Source organism: Cupressus sempervirens, chromosome 5 (genome assembly GCF_028749045.1).
Source record: "Cupressus sempervirens isolate cs-2001-9-10 chromosome 5, ASM2874904v1, whole genome shotgun sequence".
In the NCBI taxonomy this organism is placed as follows: Eukaryota; Viridiplantae; Streptophyta; class Pinopsida; order Cupressales; family Cupressaceae; genus Cupressus; species Cupressus sempervirens.
In genome coordinates, this window is record NC_143122.1 from 587986549 (window position 1) to 588011253 (window position 24705).

The 24705-nt window shown below is 35.4% G+C and overlaps 1 protein-coding gene across 1 annotated transcript in view; it reads right to left on the reverse strand.

Moving 5' to 3' along the window:
* LOC149557296 (uncharacterized) overlaps positions 1-24705 on the reverse strand; it is a 135886-nt gene that overhangs the window by 47733 nt on the left and 63448 nt on the right. The window contains exon 2 of the mRNA XM_089831984.1: positions 8292-9218. Coding sequence (XP_089688110.1) covers positions 8292-9191 — 900 coding nt within the window. The 5' untranslated portion in view covers positions 9192-9218. The remainder of the gene's footprint in view (positions 1-8291; positions 9219-24705) is intronic.

A 24705-nucleotide genomic window follows, 5' to 3' on the forward strand; every position in this document is an offset into this window, starting at 1 on the left:
GAATGGTCTTCTAAGAATTTTGAATATTGATGGAGTTAATGCCTAATTTTATGCAGATCCAATAATGAATATTCGACTTTTGATTGTGAGGGAGTATCTCTTATATAATTTGCAGGATATAGATGCTTAGAGCAGCAGACTTTGTTGTAGCTGTGTGTCCTTAATCTGCATCTATAACCTCCCTATATATCCTTCCTAAAGGGTATTAACCCTTCCTAAACTAGCGCTAACTAAACTCCCTCTAAGTCGGCGATTAGGGAAGGAAAATTAATAAAACCTAACTAACTATGTGTTAGTTTAGTTAAGCATCATACTATTGCTTCATAAGAAGTCGCCGGCTCCTAGGAAGAGTTATATATATAATATACTGCCAGTTTAGAGATATATTATAATAAGAAGAGGAAGTACGGTCTGTACTATCAGACCTGTAGGTTATCTAGTTAATATTCTTAACAATCTTGCTTGTCTCTCAGTTGTTCTTTATTGTTTCTGTTGTGTTACTCTTGCAGTAAGGATTGGATAGATCTTTTGGGGTCGCTCCTATCCTTGGCTGCACCAGAATATATCATCCAAATACAAATCTAATCAACCATTAAGTCTCATAATAGATAGAGTCAAATGGGCATTGAATTCTGCATTTTCTATAATCCCAGATATAAAATCAAGTTGCATTTAGAAATTTTATTAATAAACCAAACCTTCAAAATTAGGCAAACTAACTCATATAAAGCAGAAGTAGCAGATGGACTCAAAACACAAATGATACACAGTGGCGCATCCCCAACCCTAGAAGTTGGTGGCCAAGTCCCCTCAGTGTTTTGAGAATGACAAGATGGTATGGAGATGTCCCCTTGCCATCCCCCCTGCACAAAAGAATCATTGGAAATGGGAGAAACATCACCAGACTGTGGCGGGTTGCCTAACTGTCTGAGAACAAAAAAACATGGGATACATAGGTAGGACATCACCTGCCCAAAATCTATCGGCCTCATCCCCTTGATATTTCATGTATGGTGGGATGGTGAGCGTCATCATTCTTGGACCAAAAATTGTCGAAAATGAGCAAAAGGCACCAAAACCACATGGGGACGACTAAGCATACCCTGCAGTTGGATGTGCAACGTCTCATAAAAAAGAAAAACGTGCTCATTTTAAAAAACAAAATCTTTATTTTGATGTAGCGTGGGAGTCCCCCACCACACTAAAGCCCTGATTCAACCTAAAGACTAAAAGGTTGTAACATACACCCCTAAAATCCCTCGATTTTTATTTTATTTTTTGAGTGAAAGAATATTTGATGGAGAGAATAGAAAGAGTTGATTCATATTGCAACAAATACAGTGCAATGAGAGCAAATCTAAAGAAAATGTGAGTAATATTCACTTATAAAATCTGTTCAACTAAGTACAATACAAATAAAAAACATAAGATACCCAAACAGATGAATCTGATTATAATCACAACAACATAGCCATATGCTGGTAGTGAAAATAAATGGCTGCAGTAATACTAGCAAGCAAGTACAAGTTCCAGAAACCCAAGGTTCTTCACCAAATTGCACCAAATGACCAAACCTAGCTAAGATCTTGAAAGAAAGCAGATACCAGCTCCTTAAACCCCAATCGTAGCCCAAAAATCCTTACATTGGCTCCCAAGAAGTCATATGGCTTGCTGGGAATCATATGCTCAACAAGGAAGAATATAGAACTAGAAAAGTAGAAGTTTTAAACCCTCCTCAATCATTTCCAAGATTGTCGTCTTTAAATCTGGTATCTAATGAACACTACAGATGAATATAGAAACTCCAATATGTCCAAATGTGATCTCAGAATAGTCACCAGATTATTCTCTAGATTGTATCTCTCAAGAACATGGAGCAAGTTGCCTACAAGGGTATTCATCCTCACAAATCAAATATGAAAAGGCTCCAAAAATGGGCATTACCCTCCCTATACATATCTAAACAAGAAACTAGTTTTGTCAACATCTCCAGAATTCCCTAATACCACTTAATAGCATATGAGAATCTCATGAATAGGCTAACATTCTCTTCATCCCAAACTAGCTTACTACAATCTAACCTCCCTTAAATTGCTTGTTCTCAAGAAGTTACAATTTAGCCCCAAGATTAATATGCTGACAAAACAAAAGCCATAGATGATCCCAGGGTCCCGAATCAACCTCAAAAAGAAAACACCATATTGGTGTTGCATTACACTAATCAAAATTGACAACCCATGGTGCACAAACAACACTTGCCTTCATAAGATGAACTTTTTAAATTGGGAAGGTTTCAAGTAAACAATAACCACTATTGTTCATGACTAAAGCCAGCAAGGTACAATCTGAGTTAAGTGTGCTACAAAAAGAATGACAGCAATACCAATGAATTTTCCAAGTGCATGCATGTGTGGAAAGCACAAAGCTACATCAATTCAACTCAAAAATGCTTGGGAAACACTTCCAAGCAATCACCAGCTGACAAACCCCACTTCCTTGACAAATAGTGTGCCTACCCCCTGAATGAGAGCTAACCATGAATGAAATGACTGACCCGCAACCAATCAGCAAGCTCACAGCTGAAAATTTGAGCCATTATTCGCCAAGGAGCACTCCAAGGGTATACATTTGATCAGTGATCCAATTCTTTCTTGGAATTTTTCTCCAATTCACATGTAGAGGTAGGAATAGAATCACGCAGTGGCGTTACGATAAAGAACAATAACTTTAGGTCTGAAAATTTGATCCGTATCACTCCAGTGTTCATTTATATGACTCCAAATAATCTCTATAAATTTCGTCGAAAATTCCAAGCATGGATACCCAAGGAAAAATATCTCGTACATACCTAGAAAGGTGTATACCCAAACTCCGTGTGCCTTCCAATAAACATGCTCATCAAAGAAATTTGTGTGTTCTTTACTAACCTCGTCTAGCCCATTCATTAAGGCATCAACATTTGAGGTGCAAGGAGCAATTTTTGTCTTCAATATAATCCCAAAGAAAGATTAGAAAATGATGAAAAATTACTCAATCCTAGGAATGGATTGTCAAAAATGTAGCTTTCACGTGTAGGTCCCTTCTCAAGAGTTACATAAATGTGAAGCTTGAAACCTTGTTTCCTTGTTCTAAAAATCGTAGCAAACTCAATCACCCTATTTAGAGAACTGTCACAATCTGAAATGTAAAAAGTCTCCAAGAATCAATACATCCCATGAAGGAACCACCTCTCCAACTACATATGAAGGGCATAAAATATTGCTTATCAACTAAGAGAATGTATAAACAATCCCAATTGTTAGCCAATTCCAAAACTCAAGATAAAAATTCATGCAAGAATGATGCAACTCAAAGCAAGTGCCAGCAAGGAATGAACCTTCAACTAAAATCGACAAATTGCATACACAAGTTACCTTCCAATTCCATATGCAATAAAAAATGACGATGTATCCTAGTCTCATATCACCAAATGCAATCTTCATTTGTCTCCTTATATGCACATTTCACATCCAATGGTCTCACAAGAGGGTACCTAATCACCTCATAAAGTGAACTCAAATCATTAGCAGGCTGAAAACCATAATCTAAATCAAGTTCTGAATCTTCCCCTGGATGACATACCTTACTATTTTCACCCAAGTGCAGCACTACAACCAAGAGTTGTTCCATCATCCAACTCAAAAAGTGAATTGTTTCATGTCATTTCATCCCCAATCTCAACAAATGAGTTATCAACAATCAACACAAATTGACTCTTCAAATCATGCTCGTGCAAAAACTGAACTTCCATAACTATCAGAAATAACTCCATAGCTGTCCCAAATTAGTTGTGCCTCTCATTATGAAGATTCTCACGACAATCTCATGAAGTTTTTGCCCAAAATCAGCTCCAAGCAAAACGATAATCAAATTTGGTTATATCATCATTAAATTCATCAATGGCATCCTTCATGCATGCATTCCACTCAAAAATCTGAACTTCATCACAATAAAAAAAAATCATCTTCTATGGGATCTTCGTCATACATAGGTGCTATCATACCTAGATCCCGAAAGCTAAAGGGCTTATTACTTCATTCCGAAAAAATGTGCTCAACATGCTCCTCATGGTTGGTTTCCCATGCAAATAAATTACTCCCCAACACATAAGTACTTGAAGTTATCACAACCATCATCACTGGATTAAGATATGGAATCATCAATATTAGCTAACCGGAGAACGTCATCATACATGTCCTTGGCATGCCCTCATCCAAAGCTGATTTGAAATCGGCATCACATTTGTTCTCTTGATCCAAAGCTCCTCATGGTTGGTTGCCCATGTAAATAAATTACTCCCCAGCACATAAGTACTTAAAGTTATCACAACTATCATCACTGGATTAAGATATGGAATCATCAATATTAGTTAACCTGAGAACGTCATCATACATGTCCTTGGCATGCCCTCATCCAAAGCTGATTTGAAATCAGCATCACATTTGTCCTCTTGATCCCCTTCTGACATTTTTTTCAACATGCTCTTCATCAAGGATATTAGTGAACTCATCTCGAGATTCATCATGAAAATCATTAGTCTCATTAGCTGCACACATTTTTGTTTTGTTAACCTCCTCACCATCTAAGAAGGCTTCCAACTCTCCCTTGCATTGTTTGAGCACCATGTTGAATAACTTCAAAACATGTTGTCCTTGCCTTGAAATAGTTAACGTATGTATAGGGGCTGGAAAATAGCACCACTCCCATTGACTGGCATAACTGTAATAGTCTTCATGTCTGCAATAATATCTTCAGTATTATTTTCAAAGTCTAGCATGAGATTACTCAATCTGACTCCTGCAAATATTTTTTAGCGTGGAAGACCTCCTAGACAAATGATGACTCCCTGTGTCTCCAAGATCTTGGAAAGTATCAACGATAAGCTGAAGTACCTCCTTCATTGTGTCATCTTCATGAGGTTCACAAGGTGCTGCGATTCTTGTGATCTCCATCAAACTAGTAGTAACCAACAGCCTTATCAAATCATCTCAATGCCTCAGCCACTTTCGTTGACTCAAAGCAGTCATTGTAGGAGCAAGAGAAATCTACCACAAATAAGGAGGTGATTGCTCTACAATGATCAAACATCCCTCCAATTGGAACAAAATGAGATAAACATATTTCTTTGTTTGTGATTCTAAACTAAGTTTGCTACATGTCTGAGAAAGTACTTTGGCCTCCAATCTGTCATTTCATGCCATTTCAAATCTAAAAATCACATTTCAAATTTGACCAAAAAGCTGGAAGGAAATTCTGAGCTCTGGTAACACTCTAATATACACCTTTATATTGCTTTAATTTTATTTTATTTTTGAGTTCAAGAATAATTGAGAGAGAATAGAAACACGTGATTTATATTTCAACAAATACAGTTCTATGACAGAAAATATAAAAGAAATGTTTTGTAATGTTCAAATCTAGAATCTGTTCAAAATTGAAAGTACAATAGAAAGACTAACTGAAGATACCCAACTACTAAATTTGATAATAATCACAAATACAACATATCACTATGTTGGTAATGATAATAAATGACTGCAACAAAACCAATCAAGTACAAGCTCCATAACCCTACATTCTTCACTAAATTACTCCAAATGGTACAGCTAGACCTAGAAATGTCAAACCACAACTAAGATCTTAAGAGAATGCACTATCAGCTCCTTAAACCCTAATGGCTGCAAAAAATTCTCACGTTGACCCTCAAGAAGTGATATTGTTCATTGGAAAGGATACGCCCAACAACGAAGAAGATACAACCAGAAAAATGAAAGTTGTAAACCTCCTCAAACTTCTCCAAATTGTCCTCTGCAAATCTGATATCCAATAAACTCTTCAAATCTAAAAATGTAAACTCCAATATGTCCAAATGTGACCTCTGAATGACCACTAGATTATTCTTCAAATTGTATCTCTCAACAACATGGAGAATGTTGCCTGCAAGGTTTTTGTCCTCACAAACCAAGTATGAAAAAGCAAACTCCTGTAAAAAGAAGCAATTTTAAAAGTCAAACTCAGCATGCATAATGAGAGCCCCAATCCTCCTTGTATAGCTTTTTAACTGCTTTTTTTTGAAAAAATACATGTTTTCTTTTCTTCTATTTTTTCGAGCTGTTTTTTTCCTGCTATATTTCCGGATATGTTTTTTCACTACTTCAGGACTATTTGTTCACAATGTTCCCATGAATGTTTTTCTGCTATTATTTTGGGGGCTTTTTTCACTATTATTTCAAGGATGCTTTCGCTCTTTTTTTGGAAACTTTGTAAGCTTTTAATAGAAGCTTACCTCCGCAAATTTGGGCATTCCTCATTAGTAATGAGAAGGTAGAGCAGGATTGTTTGCAAGAAGATATCATCACACATGAAAAGCTGCCATCGTATTCATTATTTCACACCATTCATAATTCTTTTGTTGTGTTTTCAAAAGTGACAAATAACTTTATTTGGCTTGTGGCCCAGTATATGCTTTGATGACTGCTTAACTTCAATTTAACTTAACATGTGTTATGTGTGTTAGCTATGGAAAATCTTCACTCGCATGGCTTCTGCTTTGATTTTGACTGTGTCAAACAGTGGGTCTAAGTCAGGTGTGTGCGACACTCATTATGTCATGATATATTTAACTTCAGTAACTCATCCCCAGATGTCTGCTCATTGCAAGAATCCATTCTGGTGTGGCAGATTTCTGACCACCAATTACATAAGATTTTTTGCAGTACAAATTACATTATTCTAAATCTTGTTGAGAATATGTTAGGAGAAGAAGATATAACAAATAATGGTTGCCTGCATAACCACTATTTAAGACTCCTGTGATGAGCTGGCTCAAGCTTCTACTTTTCCTCCCTGAGTTGTGGTAATGTTTGAGGAGACAGCGGAAGATTATGCTAAGGATGTTGTTGACCAGGAAGGTCTGAAAATCTCAGAGGGTATAAATTTAAAAAATACTTTTAAATAATGAGCAATTAAATGTGAGCTATGTGATGCAAATATGGACATTAACACTTTAACTACTTTCTACTAGTACTTATGTTTTGTTGTCAAGTTCCTGCTACTTTCTCACAAGGGTTGTCAGCAAAGTTGCACAGACACGTATATGCATACACACATGGATACAGTATCGGACACAGATATGGCCATTTTTTGATACCCCAAATATGAATACGGCTGGATACGACATTAATTAAAAAACACATACACATATTTTTAACATAGTTTTCTATGTTATTAGAGAAGATTTGCATTCCTTCAATAGCAATATAGACACATAAATGCCTCATAAATAATTATAAGTTAATTTAACACTTTACAATATGCAAAAATAGAGGAGTTGCATTGGAAGACAACCCAAGAAATGGGTCAGTGAATTAGGAAAACATTCATTTGTCTTTCTCATTTGTGTAGGTTATGTTTATACCATTTAGTTATTTTAAATTGCATCAATGAAGGTTTTTTAAATGACATTTGGGAAGATTTATGTCAGATTTTAAAAAAATCAAATCACATATTATCTGACACGGTTAAAAAATCAAGCTTTTTTGGGGCACGCATTGTTGCAATATTCGACATGTATCTGGGCTGTATCGGGCACATTCCCAAATTGGATACAGGAAAACACATGCCAGAGGAGGGATACTAGAGTTTCCGGCTACTATGGTTGTCAGTGATCATTTGAGAGGGTAACCAAAATCTCTGTAAATTATCATGGAAATAAATACACATGTTATGGTATCCCACACAGAATGGTGAGATAAATCCTATGTTTCTGATTGAGGTGATTGAGGGATGGAACAACTGAATGTTTGACAGAAAAATGTGGTTAAGAATGATGCTGGTGTTGGCAGTGGGGTGTTTCAGAGCTTAGCAGAGGTGTTGTCTGTTGGGATTTTGTTTATTCATGTTTTGCTCTGCTGGCACACTACTTTGACTTGCAGTTACTTTTGGCTTCCTATGCCCCTATATTGGATGTTTATATGGATTTTTGTTTATTTCTTATGTTGTCCAATAATGTTTTGCTCGTTTCTGTCTCTGAGGCTCTACATATCACCACTACCATTATTTATAAGAAAACATTTTCCAGTAGTTATGATTCCATCATATTGATTTGGGCTTCCAGGAAATAATGCATAAAATTCTTGTATATGTGCAATCTAACAGAACAGGATGATTTACTAATATTAGCTTTCTGATAAACAATTACTAATTTGTTCATTGGATAGCTTTAAAGAGTTAAGTTGCCTGAACTTATTTACCTGAGAAGGATAAAGCCCACCAAAAGCCCTCACATCTAGATTGAAACCACCATTTGAAGTTGCCTCAAAAATGCCTTGCAACTCTCGTGAATCCAACACAAACAAGAACAGCTTAGTTCCTGGCACTATACGGCTCACTAATTTTAACTGTGAACCAGGCAGGCCAAACAAACCAAATTGGAAGCAAGTCTCTCTAGTCTTTCTGTTGCACATGAATATAACCCCTGGGGGTACACCATCCATTTTCAATTTTTCATCATGCCCCTTAGACTGGCCATCTACTGAAACTAAATTTGAAGGTTTGTCCTGTTTTTCTACATTTGATAATTGGGCTCCAGCTAAGCCAAAACTGCTAAACACAAGATCCTTAGAATGGTCACTCCTAATAGGCTCGTTTTGTTTTCCTCCATTTGGTAACTGCACTCCACTTAATCCAAAACCGCTAAACACAAAGTCCTTAGACGGGCCACTTTTAGTAGATTCATCCAGCATTTCTCTATTTGTTAACTGAGCTCCACTTAGGCCAAACCTGGTAAACAAATCCTCGTGTACTTTTTGGTTTGGACTGCAAAGAAACTGAGATCCTGAATGAGTGGTAGCAGACATATCATCCTGTCTAGGTTGTATGGTCGCAGCCAACAATCCATTTGGTGACTTGTTCTGAACACTCTCATGAATAGATAATAAAGGTTGGCCACTCGTAGGGCCTACTGAGGCTTGTTGATTCTCCAAACTATATCTATTGATGGTTTTGGAAGACTCGCCGCCTGTTCCGTATAATTTTGAGATCATTCTGTTGTAAGGTCCCGAAGGAAAATCCCCACCAAACTCATGGCCATTAATCACAAAACTTTCCCATCTTGGCAGAGGAGGTGCATCACTTCCAAATCTTTGCTCCATTGCATTAATAAATTGCTTTTGTTATGCCTAGCAATGGATGTAAAACAAAAAACAAATTAACAAAAAATGTTTTCATTTGATGATCAGAGAGACAACCACAAGCTTGTCCAAGAAATTTTCAAAAGACAAAAGAGAGAAGAAACCTTGAATCGCAATTATCGAGGTAAAGCAAAAAACCTTAACAAGAAAGTTGTCTTTTGATGCTAAAAGAAACCACCAAACTCACGGCCAAGCAATCTCAAAAGACAAAACAGAGAAGAAAACTTGATTGGCAATTACAAGTCATCAATATTATTTAATAAATAAATCCAAAAGTGGTGTTACAAACATGGCAAGTGAACATTCAAGGGGCGCCAATTCAGGCTCACAACCTAACTATAATAAAAAATGAAAAGGACCTTTTCCATACTTTGTAAATGTAACCTTCATACCTACTAGAGTCTTTCAGATTACTTTGTACATTTGATCAAGGATTGATATTTTACGAGAGATTTTGAAAGTTGCATATTTGGAAAATTCTTTGTTAGAGATTTGATGGGGTCCTACAATACATGGACAAACTCAAAACTGCAGCAGTTTCATTTATATATTCAGTTTCATTGACAACCAAGTTATCCATAAGAAAGCCACAAAAAATGTTATAAGCTATTAATGTTAAAAAGGCCCAAAAAATGAATATGACAGAGCATGGTATATAATGATAATCCATTGTATATTAAGCAACATTAAATCAAATGTAAGAGTAATAGCATATTAAATCCGTGAATTTACAAAGAGTTCAGTGCGATGAAGCAATATTAAATCAAAGCAATTGATCATATGTAAGAGTAATGGCATGTTTTTTAAAACCAGAAAAAACCTAACAGAAGTAGATTTCTGCATTCACCGCAACACAAATTCAAACATTACCACTATTAGACAAAAGAACAATAAGGACATATAGATGCAAATACAAAGGCCGTGCAATTGTCATACAGCCTTTTAGGTCTGACCATGCACCAATGCTCCACAATGCATTGCACACTTGATCCTGTCACACAAACTTGATAAACTAACATCCCATTAAATCACTTTTCATTATTACAGCCAGCTGAAGTTCTGCCTAACCATCAATTTCACTTCCTCAGAGACACGCAATATTTCAGTAGATAGCAGCATTCCTAAATATTTACAGGCATGGATGCAATGGGTGAGAACTTCAGGGGTAACAGATCTATTAACTCAATGGATAGGCCACTGGAAGAATCACCAAAATGAATCTTTTAATCAATAATTCTTTGACCTAGTTTTATGCAATATTTAAAAAACATAGACGGCTTACCTCAATAGAGATACAAAATGCTCATATTATGCAGAGACATTATAAACAAGTAAGAACAGGACAAGTACAACATAAGGCTTATCCTAGCGAAACCCAATGTAAGAAAAACTCAAGCAAAATAGGTTGCTATCAAAATCAGTTTGTACAACTTATTACCTTCACAAAGGCCTTCAAGAATACCCACATTTGCATCCAATTTAGTGAAATGTCCAGCTTAGCTACATGCAATCACACAATGCTCAAGAAACATGCAAAGGACTTTACATTTGGATACCAATAACTATAGAGCGGCATAACTGGAATGTAATAACTGTAGGAGTGTAATCTCTACTGTCCTCCCTTGTAGTCCAACTTTGCATTTGGGTGGAAAAATGAAATCTTAATGTGCTGCAATGGGAGTTGTATTAATTTGTTTTACAAATTTGGGTGGGTGGCTGCATCTAAATTCTGATTGGATATTAAAATTTTGAAATTTCAATGGTACCAATTATGACTTGCGGAGGCTAAAAATGGAGGATCTTCTTTAAAAAAGGGATCTATGATTGGTTTTCACAAAAGAAAAGGAACTGTTGTGACCTTTTCTGCACCATCACCCCATTACAAATGGAGACCCTCTTTTTTTGTTTGGTAGAAGCGTAGCTGTCTTAGTTTAGTCGGAATTCTGAAACCTTAGTCAGTGGGTTAAGTTGGAACATCTGTAGATGCTGGCCCTTACCCATTTTGAAAGTTGATCCATAGAGGAAATGGAGTTGTTAGCAAGGCATCCAACACTTTGCTAAATTTAAGGTGAGATTCAGTCTGAGACGATATTTGATATGACAGTGGGAAATCTAATTTTATGTTCAAGATCTTAACATTGACAGAGAATGGAAATCTGGTGGGAAGGTATTGAAACACCTACTTGGTAAGGCAAGTCAAATGGATCTAAGGAAAGATTGACATGAGGATGCAAATCAAGATGCAATGTTAGACAGGATCTACCATAAAAAAATGAAATTGAGGGCCTTCACAAACAGATCTGAGAATGAGCAAGACTGAGAATCAATGATCGAATGAAGGATAGGAGTCAATGTTTGAATGAAAGGATTCCAACCTCCCCTTGCAAAGGGCTGTCCAGAGGGAATGTCAGATTCCAACCTCACCTTGCAAAGGATTGTCCAAGGGAATGTCAGATTCCAACCTCACCTTGGTAAAGCATGTCCAAGACCCATTCAAATTCCACTGTCCAATATGGACTCAGTTCCAACCTCCTGACTATTTCTGCTCAGATGTTTGGGGATTTACAAAGCAAAATCTCATTCAAGTTTATAAACGGACATACTTCCCCAGGAAAAGCATAAAAATCAGATTCTTAATCATGGAAAAGTTCACATTCAGATCTCTGATTTCAAAATGAAATCAAGGCGTGAAAGGCCACTTTATTTCAATCAAGAAGGCATTCGAGTTTAAATATGAAAAAGAAAAGTGAAGCAAATTTGGTTTGTAGGAAAGAAGGCACAAAATGTTTAAAGGAAGAAGGCATGGATGCTGTCCAACAAGAGGTCGGAATCCAAGCTCAACTTCGACATGAATTTGTTTTGTATGTAAGAAGGCACAAAATTTTGAAAGAGGAAAGCATGGATGCTGTCCAAGTAGGTCGGATTCTGACCTCATCCTGGACAGGGCTGTCCAAGGGTAGGTTGGATTCCGACCTAATCTTGGACACCTTTGTCCAAGCCTCTCCAAACATATCCGCCCAGCCTTCAAACATAAAGTTATAATCCACAAGCAAGAACGATTAGTTATGGTCCAAAGAAGTTGGTGTCGCTCACAAAGCGGACAATAAGAGAAATATTCAATATTTAACTTCACAAGATGAGCATCTATATGACAAAGGGAGGGTGTTGAATTCCATTCAACACCCAATACAATTTGATCAAGCACAATAAACAGATTAGGTTGATAGTAGCATGCAGTGATTTTCACACTAAGAGTCAGTTTTGGAGAAGACATTAGAAATCATTAAAAGCTGGCTCCAAGAAACATCAGTACTCAAGCAAATTCAAGGTGATTAAACTCCAAATTTATCAAGGCAAACTCAGATTTGGAAGGTTCAAATACTTGTAGATCGAATGTTCAGGGGCAATCCATCGAAGTTGGCAAGGTGAAGGGTGAGAAACGGAATAGTTCAAGCAGCAGCCTTCCCACCAATGATGCAATGCCCAGAGTTGAAAAAAGTGCCAAGCATTATGATCCACAAACAAGAACAATTAGTTACAGTCCAAAGAAGTTGGTGTCACTCGTAGAGCAGGCAATAAGGGAAATTTTCAATATTCCACTTCACGAGATGAGCAATTATATGGAAGCAAGCCGTGAAGTACTACAACGACAAACATAAAGCTCGCACCACCATGATCAACAATGATTGACTACTTGAACCTAGGAAGCATAACACTAAGTTGCCAAAGCTATGTAAGTCTGTTTTTCCAGAGAATTAAGGTGATCTTATCATCATGTTGGGTAAAGTTATGGAACACCCACAAGGTGCAGTCTTGAGCCTTCGATGTTCTACTTCATGAACAAAATATCTAATTGTGAGATGATGTTTGAATGGGCAAAGATCACTAGTGACAATCTCAATCTTCAATTAAGGATGCTAGAGAAGATAGAGACATTTTTCATGATCTCATATATGGTATACATGTTTGTGTTGATGTACAAGTATCCTAGATTGAGATGTTTAGGCCCAGTTGCAACCGAAATGGTACAATTCCTAGTGTACGAGTGTTGTCCAAAGTTACATCTTCACAACAATAAACATTTCAAAATATTCACCATGCGCATTTTGAGAACAATACAAGGAGCTCCTCACAAGAGACTATCTGATGAAGCTAGGAAGTTGACCAAGAAGTATAGTTCATGGCATATTCAATTTTAAAAGTTTAGGCAAGGGTGTTGGGGGGTTCATTGCATAGTTGAAAAACTCGGACTCGGCAAACCCAAAAAAATTGAAAAACTCGGATTCACCAAAAACTCAGCAAAAAAATTGGCAATAAATCGACACTTTTATCGAACATTTGAAAATGTATAATTTTTAAAAATAGACTCATACATCAAAATTCCAAATATGTTGAACATATATTGATTGGAGTCTTGGACCATTAAATACTTCTATAAATATAAATTATAATTGTATAAGTATAATCTTTTATATCAAAATAATATAAATCAAAATATATAAACTTTAAAATATAAATTAATTAACTCTTGTTCGCCAAGATAGTGATTTGATAAACTATAGTCATTTCCGCCTAGTCATTATAAACATTTTAGATAGATAATTATAAATGTGATGCAGAGCATATATTGATTGGACCATTAAATAATTATATAACTATAATCTCTTGTATTAAAATTATATAAATCAAAATATATAAATTTTAAAATACAAATTAATTAGCTCTTGTTCGCCAAGATAGTGATTTGATAAACTATAGTCTTTTCCGCCAACTCACTATTAACATTTTAGATAGATAATTACAAATGTGATACTTTTGTAAATAAACTATATACTATATAAACCAATTATCAGTATCGTGAATTAAAGTTCAGCGATAGTTTATTTGATATAGTCGGGAAGGTAGCGAAATTAGTATGGCATGAAAATTTGCAAGTCTTGGCATTTGATTAAAAACATTATAAACTTTCAAAATTTAATCGCAGGTTTGGGCATTCGAATGCATTGATTAACGACTCTCCAAACTGTCATCCCAGCCATGGAGCAATATTTTTTTCCGACGGTCTTCATTCCCATCGATTGTTTGCAAAAATGGTTTTACAAAACCCTAAATTTTATATCATATTTTGTTTGTTGTACTTGTCGATTTAATCCCCTAAAACTCGTGTGTTTTGGCGATATTATGGTAATTATCTCGCTGTTTTATATTCATTAAACCGGTGCCGAGTTTAGCAGTGATATATCGCAAAGATTTTAAACTATGGTTCATTGTATCCCAAAAGGCCCCCAAAATATCTGACAAACAAACTAATGGTGATGGAAGCATCAAGGCAATTGCTCACATAAGATGAAATTCAAACGCATAAGCACAAACATGGACTTACATTTCAACTTCAAGCATCTAAGGCAATCGAGGAAGAATTTGAGTATTATGCATTGGAATCCTATGATGCAAGAGGAATTTTGATCCAAACAAGAAAATTAGGAAGGTTTACACTTAAAAGATTATGGAGAGAATATTGCTAACAATTTCGAGGTGATAAAAAGAATGGTTTCAAGATTATCCATGGAGATGATTAGAAATATAAGTTGCAGCAAGTTCAGGTTCTTGATTAGTTAGAGGATTATGACAACCTTATTAGAAAGGATTTTGAGACAACGAAAGACCAAGAATTAGAACCCATTGATTGGCTCAAATATTGTGATATTGATTTGAAGACTTTGATGACACCATTCGTGCTCTTCACTCAAGAATGGTTGGATAAACAAATGGAAATTTTTAGGAAATGAAGAATTCCCCTAACTTACGAATTGATGAAGGATGTGGAAGAGCTTGAAAAAGAATCATCCAAACAATTGCCACTAATAAGCAAAAGTGTGGAAGTAGCAAGAAAAGAAAGAATAGTAAAGGCTTCACAAACATAAGGCACGAAAAGGAAGGAAACAAGTCAAGGACCGACATCTAAGAAGCAAAAAACAAGTGCCACTCTATAAAAAGCTAGAGTTTCTTCGAGAAGGAAGCACCTCAAGAAGTTGTGATAGAATCAAAAGCTACCATAAGCCGAAGTCCCGACTATTTTCCTTTGGATCTAGAAGAGCACAAAGAGGATTCTCCTCTGCAAAGAATAGAGGATTTTTTTGGATAAACAAGATTATGTGATTGATATTGATGAAATTCCCGAACAAGGTGAGATGGGCTTCCGAAATAAGAACTTTAATGAGAACATGACTATGGCACCTACAGAAAGTCAAGAAGAAAAAGGTGATAATCAAAGAAATGAAGCTCGAGAAGAGGGGTAACCAAATAATGAACTAGAAGAAGAGGAAGAAGAAGGTGATAATCAATGAAATGAAGCTAGAAAGAGGGATAACCAAATAATGAACTAGAAGAATGGACTGCACCTACATGGTTGTTAGACATGTTAAGGAAAGAAGAAACTATGAAGAAATAGCCAGTTGAGATTTAGAGAGGATTGGGAAAGAAAGGAGAAAAGGTCAAACAACAGGTTTCAAAAATCAACAAGGATAGTTTAGGCGCTTACGCGGTACATATTATCACCCCAAGGGTCAACAAAGATGCATGTAATTGAGGATGCTCATGGATCTATCCATGCCTTAGAAGAAAGACCAATTAGAGAAGTTGTAACAAAAAGGCAATAAAAGGAAGGTGGACAAAGAACGAATATATCCAACACTAAATGAATCTAATACAACATAACGATCAAGCATTTTCTGCTCCCATATGCTTCTTAGAGAGTCAATTGATAATTTGGAGATTATGAAGAAAACTCAAGAAGCGAAGTCATGGATTGAGGAAGCCTTCAAAGAAGTGAACGATTTCATTGAAGAGTATACGTTAAGTTACGAGATAGTTGTTTCCATTCAGAATAGAATTTAGGTTCAATACCTAATATGTGAGAAATTTCAATTCATTAAGGAGAAGATTATCCATCAATTGAAAGTATTGAAAGATGTCCCTAGAGAAATGTTGGAACAGGATAAGGTGATAAAGGTAAATGAAGTGATTGATCTCGGTATATCATATTGCATATTGGCTTTAAAACAAGACACCCTTGGGAAGTATAGTGTGATTCTCAGTGGCTAAAGGAAGCAATCCAGGCGATCGAATACAAAATCTTTGAGGCAATAAAGGAAGCGTTCAAGTTTGATGAGTGAAAAGAGAAAAACATAAATGTAGAAATATTGAGAGAAGTCCATCTACTTCAAAGCTTCCAAAATTATCAAGAGAAAACAATTGAAAGGTGATGCATCATTCAAAACTTTCATGGTTCGTTGTCAAGAGAATGCAATTGAATGGAAAAAGACTTTTGTAACATGAACAATTCACTTGGAGGTTGTTAAACGAAAGGTCCAAAATATGCCAAGTGTACCTATTGAGGAGCTCAACAATATCAAGTCTAGGATTTATTGAAATCGCAAATAAAGCCAAGGATAAACGAAACAAGCTTCTAGATGAATATTTGTTGAAAGCCCATATCATAATGAATTTTCTCATTGGTTCTTAGATAGGTGCTTCAATTTGATTCGACAACATTATGCTTGTTTGTGGGAGTTGTAACAACCCCAATTAGAGCTTTGTTGGAATAATCTTGGTCATCGATCTCAAATCGATCTGGGCCATTCATTATAATTGAGCTCCCTATATAAGTCTTGCTCCTCTCATTTGTGATTGGCGATTGTTGGAGAAATTATTGCTAATATACTGCCAAAATTGCTCTTTATTCATTATCGTCTTTACATGGTGAACACTTGTGAACTTTTAAAGTATTGCATGGTTTCCTACATTCCGCATTTAGTTTAAATTTGCCTATGTTGAATAAGAATTAGAATAGTTAAGCAAAGTAGTTTGATAATTAATTAGATGGTGAAAACTCTTGGTGGTGAAAGCATGCTGAAACAAGTGTCCATATGTTTTAGTGATTGTTGATGCAAACAACAGTGCAAAATTCGTTTAAGCCTCGTTGCAAGCACTTCATCTCTATTATTTGAAGATAGTGCATTGAATTGTTGTTACTTCCCCTATTTTGTTGATTTTGAAAATTTTATTTAGTGGTTGATATTTCAAGCTAATCCTAAATGGTTGGTTAAATTTGTTACTCTTTTTGATTTCATATGAATGGAAATATTGGTTATTCTTTACATTTCATGTGGAATGGAAGATGTTGATTAATCGTTATTATATTACATGAATTGGAAATGGTTAGTCAATATGTTTATTAGTTATGATAATTTAATTTCATTTGAATGATGTGGAAGTATGCTTTCACCATGTTTCTTCTTACAAGAGTGCGGCAAAGTGGGGAAAGCATTGCCAGAGAGGGAATAGGGCACGAGTGCACCAACCTGCCACTGCATTAATAGATATAAATCTAAATCACCATGGCCAAGGGAAAGAATACTGGTACAAACTAGACAATGCCAAGTGTCCACCATGAGCTAGATAGGTCATCAAATGCTCGTACATATTTATAATCGCATAATCAAATAAAAAAGAAACGAAATTGTTACCTTTTAAATATAACTTGGGAATTATGCACCATGTGATGTCAGATGTGTTATGTTATAAATAATACCCATGGTACCTAAGTACATTATACATGTTTTATTGTACATACATACATACATACATACATACATACATACATACATACATACATACATATATATATATATATATATATATATATATATACACCTTGAAGTAACGCATGTGCATATGTATACTTTAAATGCATATGTAAATACAAGTGCACTTATACTTCAACGTGACGCATATGTATATATGTGTATAAGAAAACACGTACAAATATATATAGGTAATATGAGTATTATCTATAATAGTTTGGGATTAGACTGTTTGAAAAGAAATTAAATTATCTCATTAAGTCTAACAGCCTCTTATATTCTTTTAATATTTTTGACCACTTTTACCACTTTTGTTTTGTCAACAATTTCAACTCCCGCTCACCACCTTGCAAACCTTTCATGTACATAACTCATTTTTCTTGGCCAGGCTCAAGAGTAGTCGAGCATTATTCTATATAGAGGAGAATCACAATCTCACAGGAGCTTGCATTCTCTCTCTCTTACCATTCTTGTTGCAATTTCTCGCCCTTATCAATCTTCTTGTCCAATTTTTTGCTGAGAATTCATGCCATCCTAATATCATCCCTATCGAAGGAAGTTAATTCTGCCAGAGGAGTCAACCAACAGCCTTTAAGCCCCAGATATCAAAGTTTACGAATTGGAGTAGAAGAAACAATTCATCTTTAATGCAACGATGCCTTGTCAGATCAAGACTGTAAATCTCCTTGCACCATTTCTTTCATTAAAGTTAGTCTGAATATTATGCATCAATTCTCCTTTCATTAAACGATTCGATCGAACGAGAGAGGTTTATAGTAGAACTTGAATCTTATTGCTTTAACATGCCAATCATGGATTGAGCTGATTGTTCGAAATGTTTATAATTCCTTCCTTTTGTTTGTCTCACATTATGATAGTGAGCATGCATATCATGTGGATGTATACACACGTCATGTTACAGCTGCATTCCCTTATATGCCTTTGAGAGCATGTAAGTATAATCTGCTAGATGAGAAGCGGCTGAAAAAGCCTTCCAATTGTTACTTGCACTATTTAAGGAAGTTCTTGAATGAATTGTTCTTATTCACTTGTATACTCCAACCAGCCTAGTGTATGCTAGAGTGTTACACCAACAACAATCAAGGAAGACCATGTAAGGCTGAGATGGGAGGTGTAACTTATGTAAGATGGATGATCAATTCTCTGTATAAAAACACAAATGTATATCAGAATCAGATTAGAAAACATATGACTGAAATAGGAAATCTAGTTAGCTCATGGTGGGAAACTTATAACTGAAATAGGAAATCTACTTAGACCTATCATGTTGGTCAAGTCGAGTAGTGGGTGATCGGGCACACAAGGTCCATGTAAATACTTGGCCACAGTAGGTTTAGTGTCAAATGATGTTGTTTTGATCACTAGTGTGGAACCCCCTAGATAGGTGAGACAAGTTGTTCTTTCTCCACTAGGATCAAAGAACATGCAGTGGATATCAACCATGAGTGCATTCTTAAATCCGCTTTAGTCGAGCATTCTTCTACGATCAAGCACCATTTACTTAGGGGACAGCCAAGTTGTTTATAAGGACAACTTCAAAAGAAAGCTAAAGGAGACCATTCAAATTGGTAATAATCCGTCCAATCTCAATCGAGATGATGGTTGAAGTTTAAGCAATTCTTGACAACCTTTACTTTCTTCTCAGAGAAACCTTCATTCCTAGTCTTGCCCCTTCTGGTTTTGTGGTGTCCCATGGCCTCACGCTCATCCTCCTGCTCCTTTGGTCTTCCTAGCCTGGTGGTGGTCTTCCACTCCTTTCATCCTTTGTCTTTTCTCCCTGCTTGCATTGCCTTGTCCCCTTCTTGCTCGCCTTTGTGTGTCTCTTGTTTTCTTAGTTTGTGTTTTTATACACATATAAGTGTAGGTTCTTCTATTCTTATGTTTCTTCATTTATGTGATAGTTGTTTAGTGTGTTTCTATGTTTATTTAGTAGGTAATTTGCGTGCTAGTTGATTTTATTGTGTTTGATTTTGGTATTTTTATCCACAGACACACTCACATACATACATCTACACGCATGCACACACACACAAGTTCATATATATATATATATATATATAGTAGTTTCTTCTTTCAAGTCTTTCTTGGCCTTTCTTAGTTTGCTAGTTTTGTGCATTCTTTTATTTTCTGAAATATTTTTATGTGCATGTGTGTATATATATATTGTTATACATACACATGCAACTATATATATATGTGTGTGTGTGTGTGTGTGTGTGTGTGTGTATGCATGTATATATATACTCTTTTTCATTCTTATTTCTTAGTTTGTTAGTTTTTATGCATTTGTATTTTCCCTTTTTGCACACACACAAACTCGTATATATAAATATTATTGTTGTTTTCTTGTTTTTTCATTTTTCTTATTTTTATTTTTGTATTTTTAATTTTATAATTTATCTCTTGTCATCCTGAGACATATATAATTTTGTAGCTGTCTTTTGTTTTTACTTTCCCTCTTAGTTTTAATGTTTTTTCTTGTTGTAATTTTGTCATATATATATAAACACTCTCCTTATTTTTATGATTTTATATCTAGTAGTTTGCTTAAGTTGTTCCTTTGTTCTTTCTTTTCATTTTTAGATTTATTTTCTTCTTAGTCTTCCATTTTTATCTTTCTTCTCTTCTTTACTTTCCTTTATTATTCTTTTATTTCTTTATTAGTTTAGTACTATATTCCTTTCTTATCTATTTATCTAATTATGTTATCTTGTAGCTAAGTGGTTTTATCTTGTTTTGTGTGTTGACTCCCCTTGTCTTCCCCCCTCTTTTTATAAGCTCTAAGTCTACTGACCACCATTTGTTTCTCCTTGTGTTCTTGCATCCTAATGATGAATCACATAGTGTGATTCCAAACGTTGATGTAAAAATTATTCACACAATCTAATCCAGAAACTTGCTTCACACTTTTGAATATTATTAAACTTTTTAATGTTATTTCAATACAATCTAGAATAATAGTTATTGTGTTTTGACATAATAAAGTTTAGGTCACACTATGATCAATATTCAAGACAATCATCCATCAATTGTGAGCTTGTCGAAACTAATCTTAGATTATTTGATTAAAAAAACTCAAAATTTATAGCAAAGATATTGATTGTGAAGATCAACCTACTGGCCTATATGGAATCTTTAAAAACAACGGAGAGAAAAGGGCAACAATCAAAAATAAGAATAATGATTTAATTATCAATATTTCACATGATTTATGTGCCCTTCAACTCTAAACCTAACCTAATAGACATCATTAGATTTTTCCTTTCATTTAAAACATTCATTTCATTTCAACATAGATCTTTAAAAAGGAAAAAGTGTAAAAGTTATTGTAATTTGACAAAAGAAATCAAATGAGATATAATAAACAGCGTTGTTGCTTCATTTATTATGTTTTGTACATACAAATTAACAACCCAATCTTCATTTTGCATAAACAAATTCAGTATCAGCAATTGCATTGAAATTGTACAAGAAGATCTTTCATTTGCACCAATTGTTGTTTCAGAGAAGTGATTTGATGATTGTAATCCTGCGACTGAAGAATTGATTCCACCACAAACTCCCCAAGTTATCAACAAAGTCACTCCTCTGCTTCTTCCGTCTTCAACAATCTCATGTTCACCTTCTCCATCTCAGCAATTAATCTGTAATATCCTATCCTGATATTCTCTCCAATTTTTCCTCAAATAAATTCAAAATCATAAACAAGAATTTATACAATAATAACCAGCAACCATCAATCAGTAAATAACCAGCACTTACTCCAGAATTTGTTATTGCGTTATAAACCAACTATACAATAACAATCCAGTCGTATAAACAGTGATAACAGTCAGATTGGATAATCAAAAAGGAACCTAAAATGCAACTGTGAGCTCCATGGCACATTCACCACAGCTGATGAATAAGGGCTACGTCCAATCCACCAAGAAGAACCAAAGGGTTTGCATCCACGGATCCTAAATATAAGTTGAAGCTTCCTTAATTTATCCAAAAAAAATCTTCAACCAAATCAATATCCAAGCATACTCAAAATGAGTCTCCCTTCCTCCTTTTAATGCATCTAGTTGTGACTCTTCAGCTTCCACTTCTTTGTCTTTCGTCTTCCCCCTTTTGTCACTTTGGCCCACTTTATATTATTAGATTGACCCCTTCTTAATTAATTTAAGTTATGTTCTCATAAGTCAATTTAATATTACATGAACAAGTCCTTGATTTCCTAATTGTCCCAAAAAGGGGGCATTACAATCCTCCCTCCTCGAGATTGCCTGCCCTCAAGCAATCATGAGCCCATAAACAATACCAAGATCCCATATTCATCTACTAGCATCACGGTGGTCCACATTGGTAACTCTAAAGACAAGACCTACCAAGTTGTGATTCAAAAAATGAGAATGCAACCCATCTATCACTATGACCCTTGGATCTCATGCCAATATCGAAATCTCTGTTGTGACTGTAAGTTGTGCGACTTTAATCATAAATCTCCAATTTTGTAGAATCACATCATGATCGACAAAATGCAAAACATACATCCTACCAGCACATGGATCCCAAAACAACCTATCAGCACAACCCTGGGAGTAGAATAGGTGCCTATCAACCAACCGAACAAACAGATCACACAACCAAACTCATAAAAAAGCATAAGTTAGTCTCATAAGTCCACCATGTATCACTGTCATAAATTGGACCAGCAATACAGAAAATGGCATTGTTGTCATTGTGCCCTTGTACTGGAAGCGTAACCATCGCATAAGGTGTGTGTCTGAAGATGAGGAATCTCCACGAATCAACCTACAACTCACTAAACTCAAGAGGCATCTCATGAAGACTTGGTGATATATCTCTAGATAATCAATAAAAACTATAAATATACATTAAGGAAAATTTTGAATCTTCAATATCACCATGAGTATCATCACCCGAATCGAAATCTCCAACAAAATGATCACCACCACTTATAATTTTTGAAGTAAAACCATTTGATTCATCTTCTACCTCATGATATGGTGAGATGATATAACTATTGTTGTAAAAATTAGAAATCATGTGTCTTCCCGCTGGTCCTTAAAGCTTTATTTATGATAATGAGCCTCATCTAGATATGGTGAAGTGGAGAAACCAAGTTCATATTCATTCTGACCAAGGGCATTGATCTTTTCTACAATGTGTATGATATCCTTGGTCCTATGATCATGCCTATCATTTATGCAAGTGGCAGTTATAGAATTCTGCTTTTCAGCCTGATGTAATGAGTATTGTGTCATACTTAGCTGGAGACATAACTCATCTATCTCCCTATCTTTATCTTCAAAATATTTGAAAGCCACATTCCTATCTTTGAGCAACTTCAGTAGTCTAATTTCATTCTTTCCAATACCCTCTTAAGTGTGTGAAGATATGCACTATTGATTCCATTCATTATTCCCTTTTCTTTTTCAGCATTATTAACCTCCCACATGGCTTCTTCAATGTTTTTATGGGTTTGGTCAAAAAGCACTAAGGCTGCAATGACCATATCAATTGATATTTTCAACTTATCCTCCAAATTATATGCTCCAAAATCATCAACTTGAAATGGAATTTCTGATTGGTCCTTCAAACCAGCCCCAATAGCAACGTCTTGCTCTAGATTTTGATTACTAGATTCATTCTCAATTGCACCATTTTCAGAATTCCCCTCTATCTTTATTTGCATTGTCTCATCAATTATTGCGCCATTGTTTTCAAATAGTCCATCCTCATGGAGAGCTACATTTTCATTTTTAGACATATCATGTAGATAGACATTCTCATGAAAATGCTTGTCAATAACCACATCTAAATCTCCAAATAAAATGCTACAACAATCCTTACCATTAACCATAGATGAGCCATTCTCATAATCTTTATCATGTTGAAGCTGGACTAAGGAGTCATTATTCCTCAACGCTGATTTGTATTTCTTGAGTTGCCTTTTCTTCTTTGTTACCATCACAAATGTGATCAGGTGACCAGTTATGTTTGTAAATAAAACAAACCTGCTCTCTCCTCATTTCGTTCTTGCTCATTTTCTGAGATTCTACAACTTGTAATTCTCTTGCCTTTGGTTCTTGTTTAGCCTGTTGTTGTTTGTACTCTCAATTTTTGGCTCACATTATTTGACCACCCTGTTGACCAGCTTATAAGCACTTTGGGAAGCCTTTTGTTTTCTATCTAAAATTACTAGCAACATTTGAAGTAGTGGTTGGAAATGAGCATCACTCTCATTTATTTTAACATGGCTGCAATAACATCTGCATTGTGTTCTTCCCTAATTGTGCCTAACAAATTTTGAAAAATGGTATGTATTAAATCATACAATCCCATGCAAGGCAAAAGATTGCATAAACTGGTTTCTGCAAATTAACCTCAGTATAGCAGCCCTTCTTGAGAAATGAAAACTGCTGGTGTCCCCAAGATTTTGAAAAATATCAACAATTAGCTAGAGTAGCTCCTTCATTATCTCTTTTGCATAAGGTTCTTGTGGTGGTAGAATTCTTATGACCTCCATTAGACAATAAGCAACTAATAGTTTTATCTTGTTGTATGAATGTTTCAGTCACTTGTGTTGATTCAACCCTGTCACTGTAGGAACAAGAGTTGTTTGCAATGAATTGGGGGATGATTGCTCTACCATGGCTAAGAATCCTTCCAATCCGATCAAAATGTTGAGAGCATGGCTTAAAAAAAGGCGAAATACCGCCGATATCGCAATATTTCGCAGATTGCATTTGAAGCAGAATATATCGGCCACGAATTTATGCAAAAAATCGCGGCGATTTTTG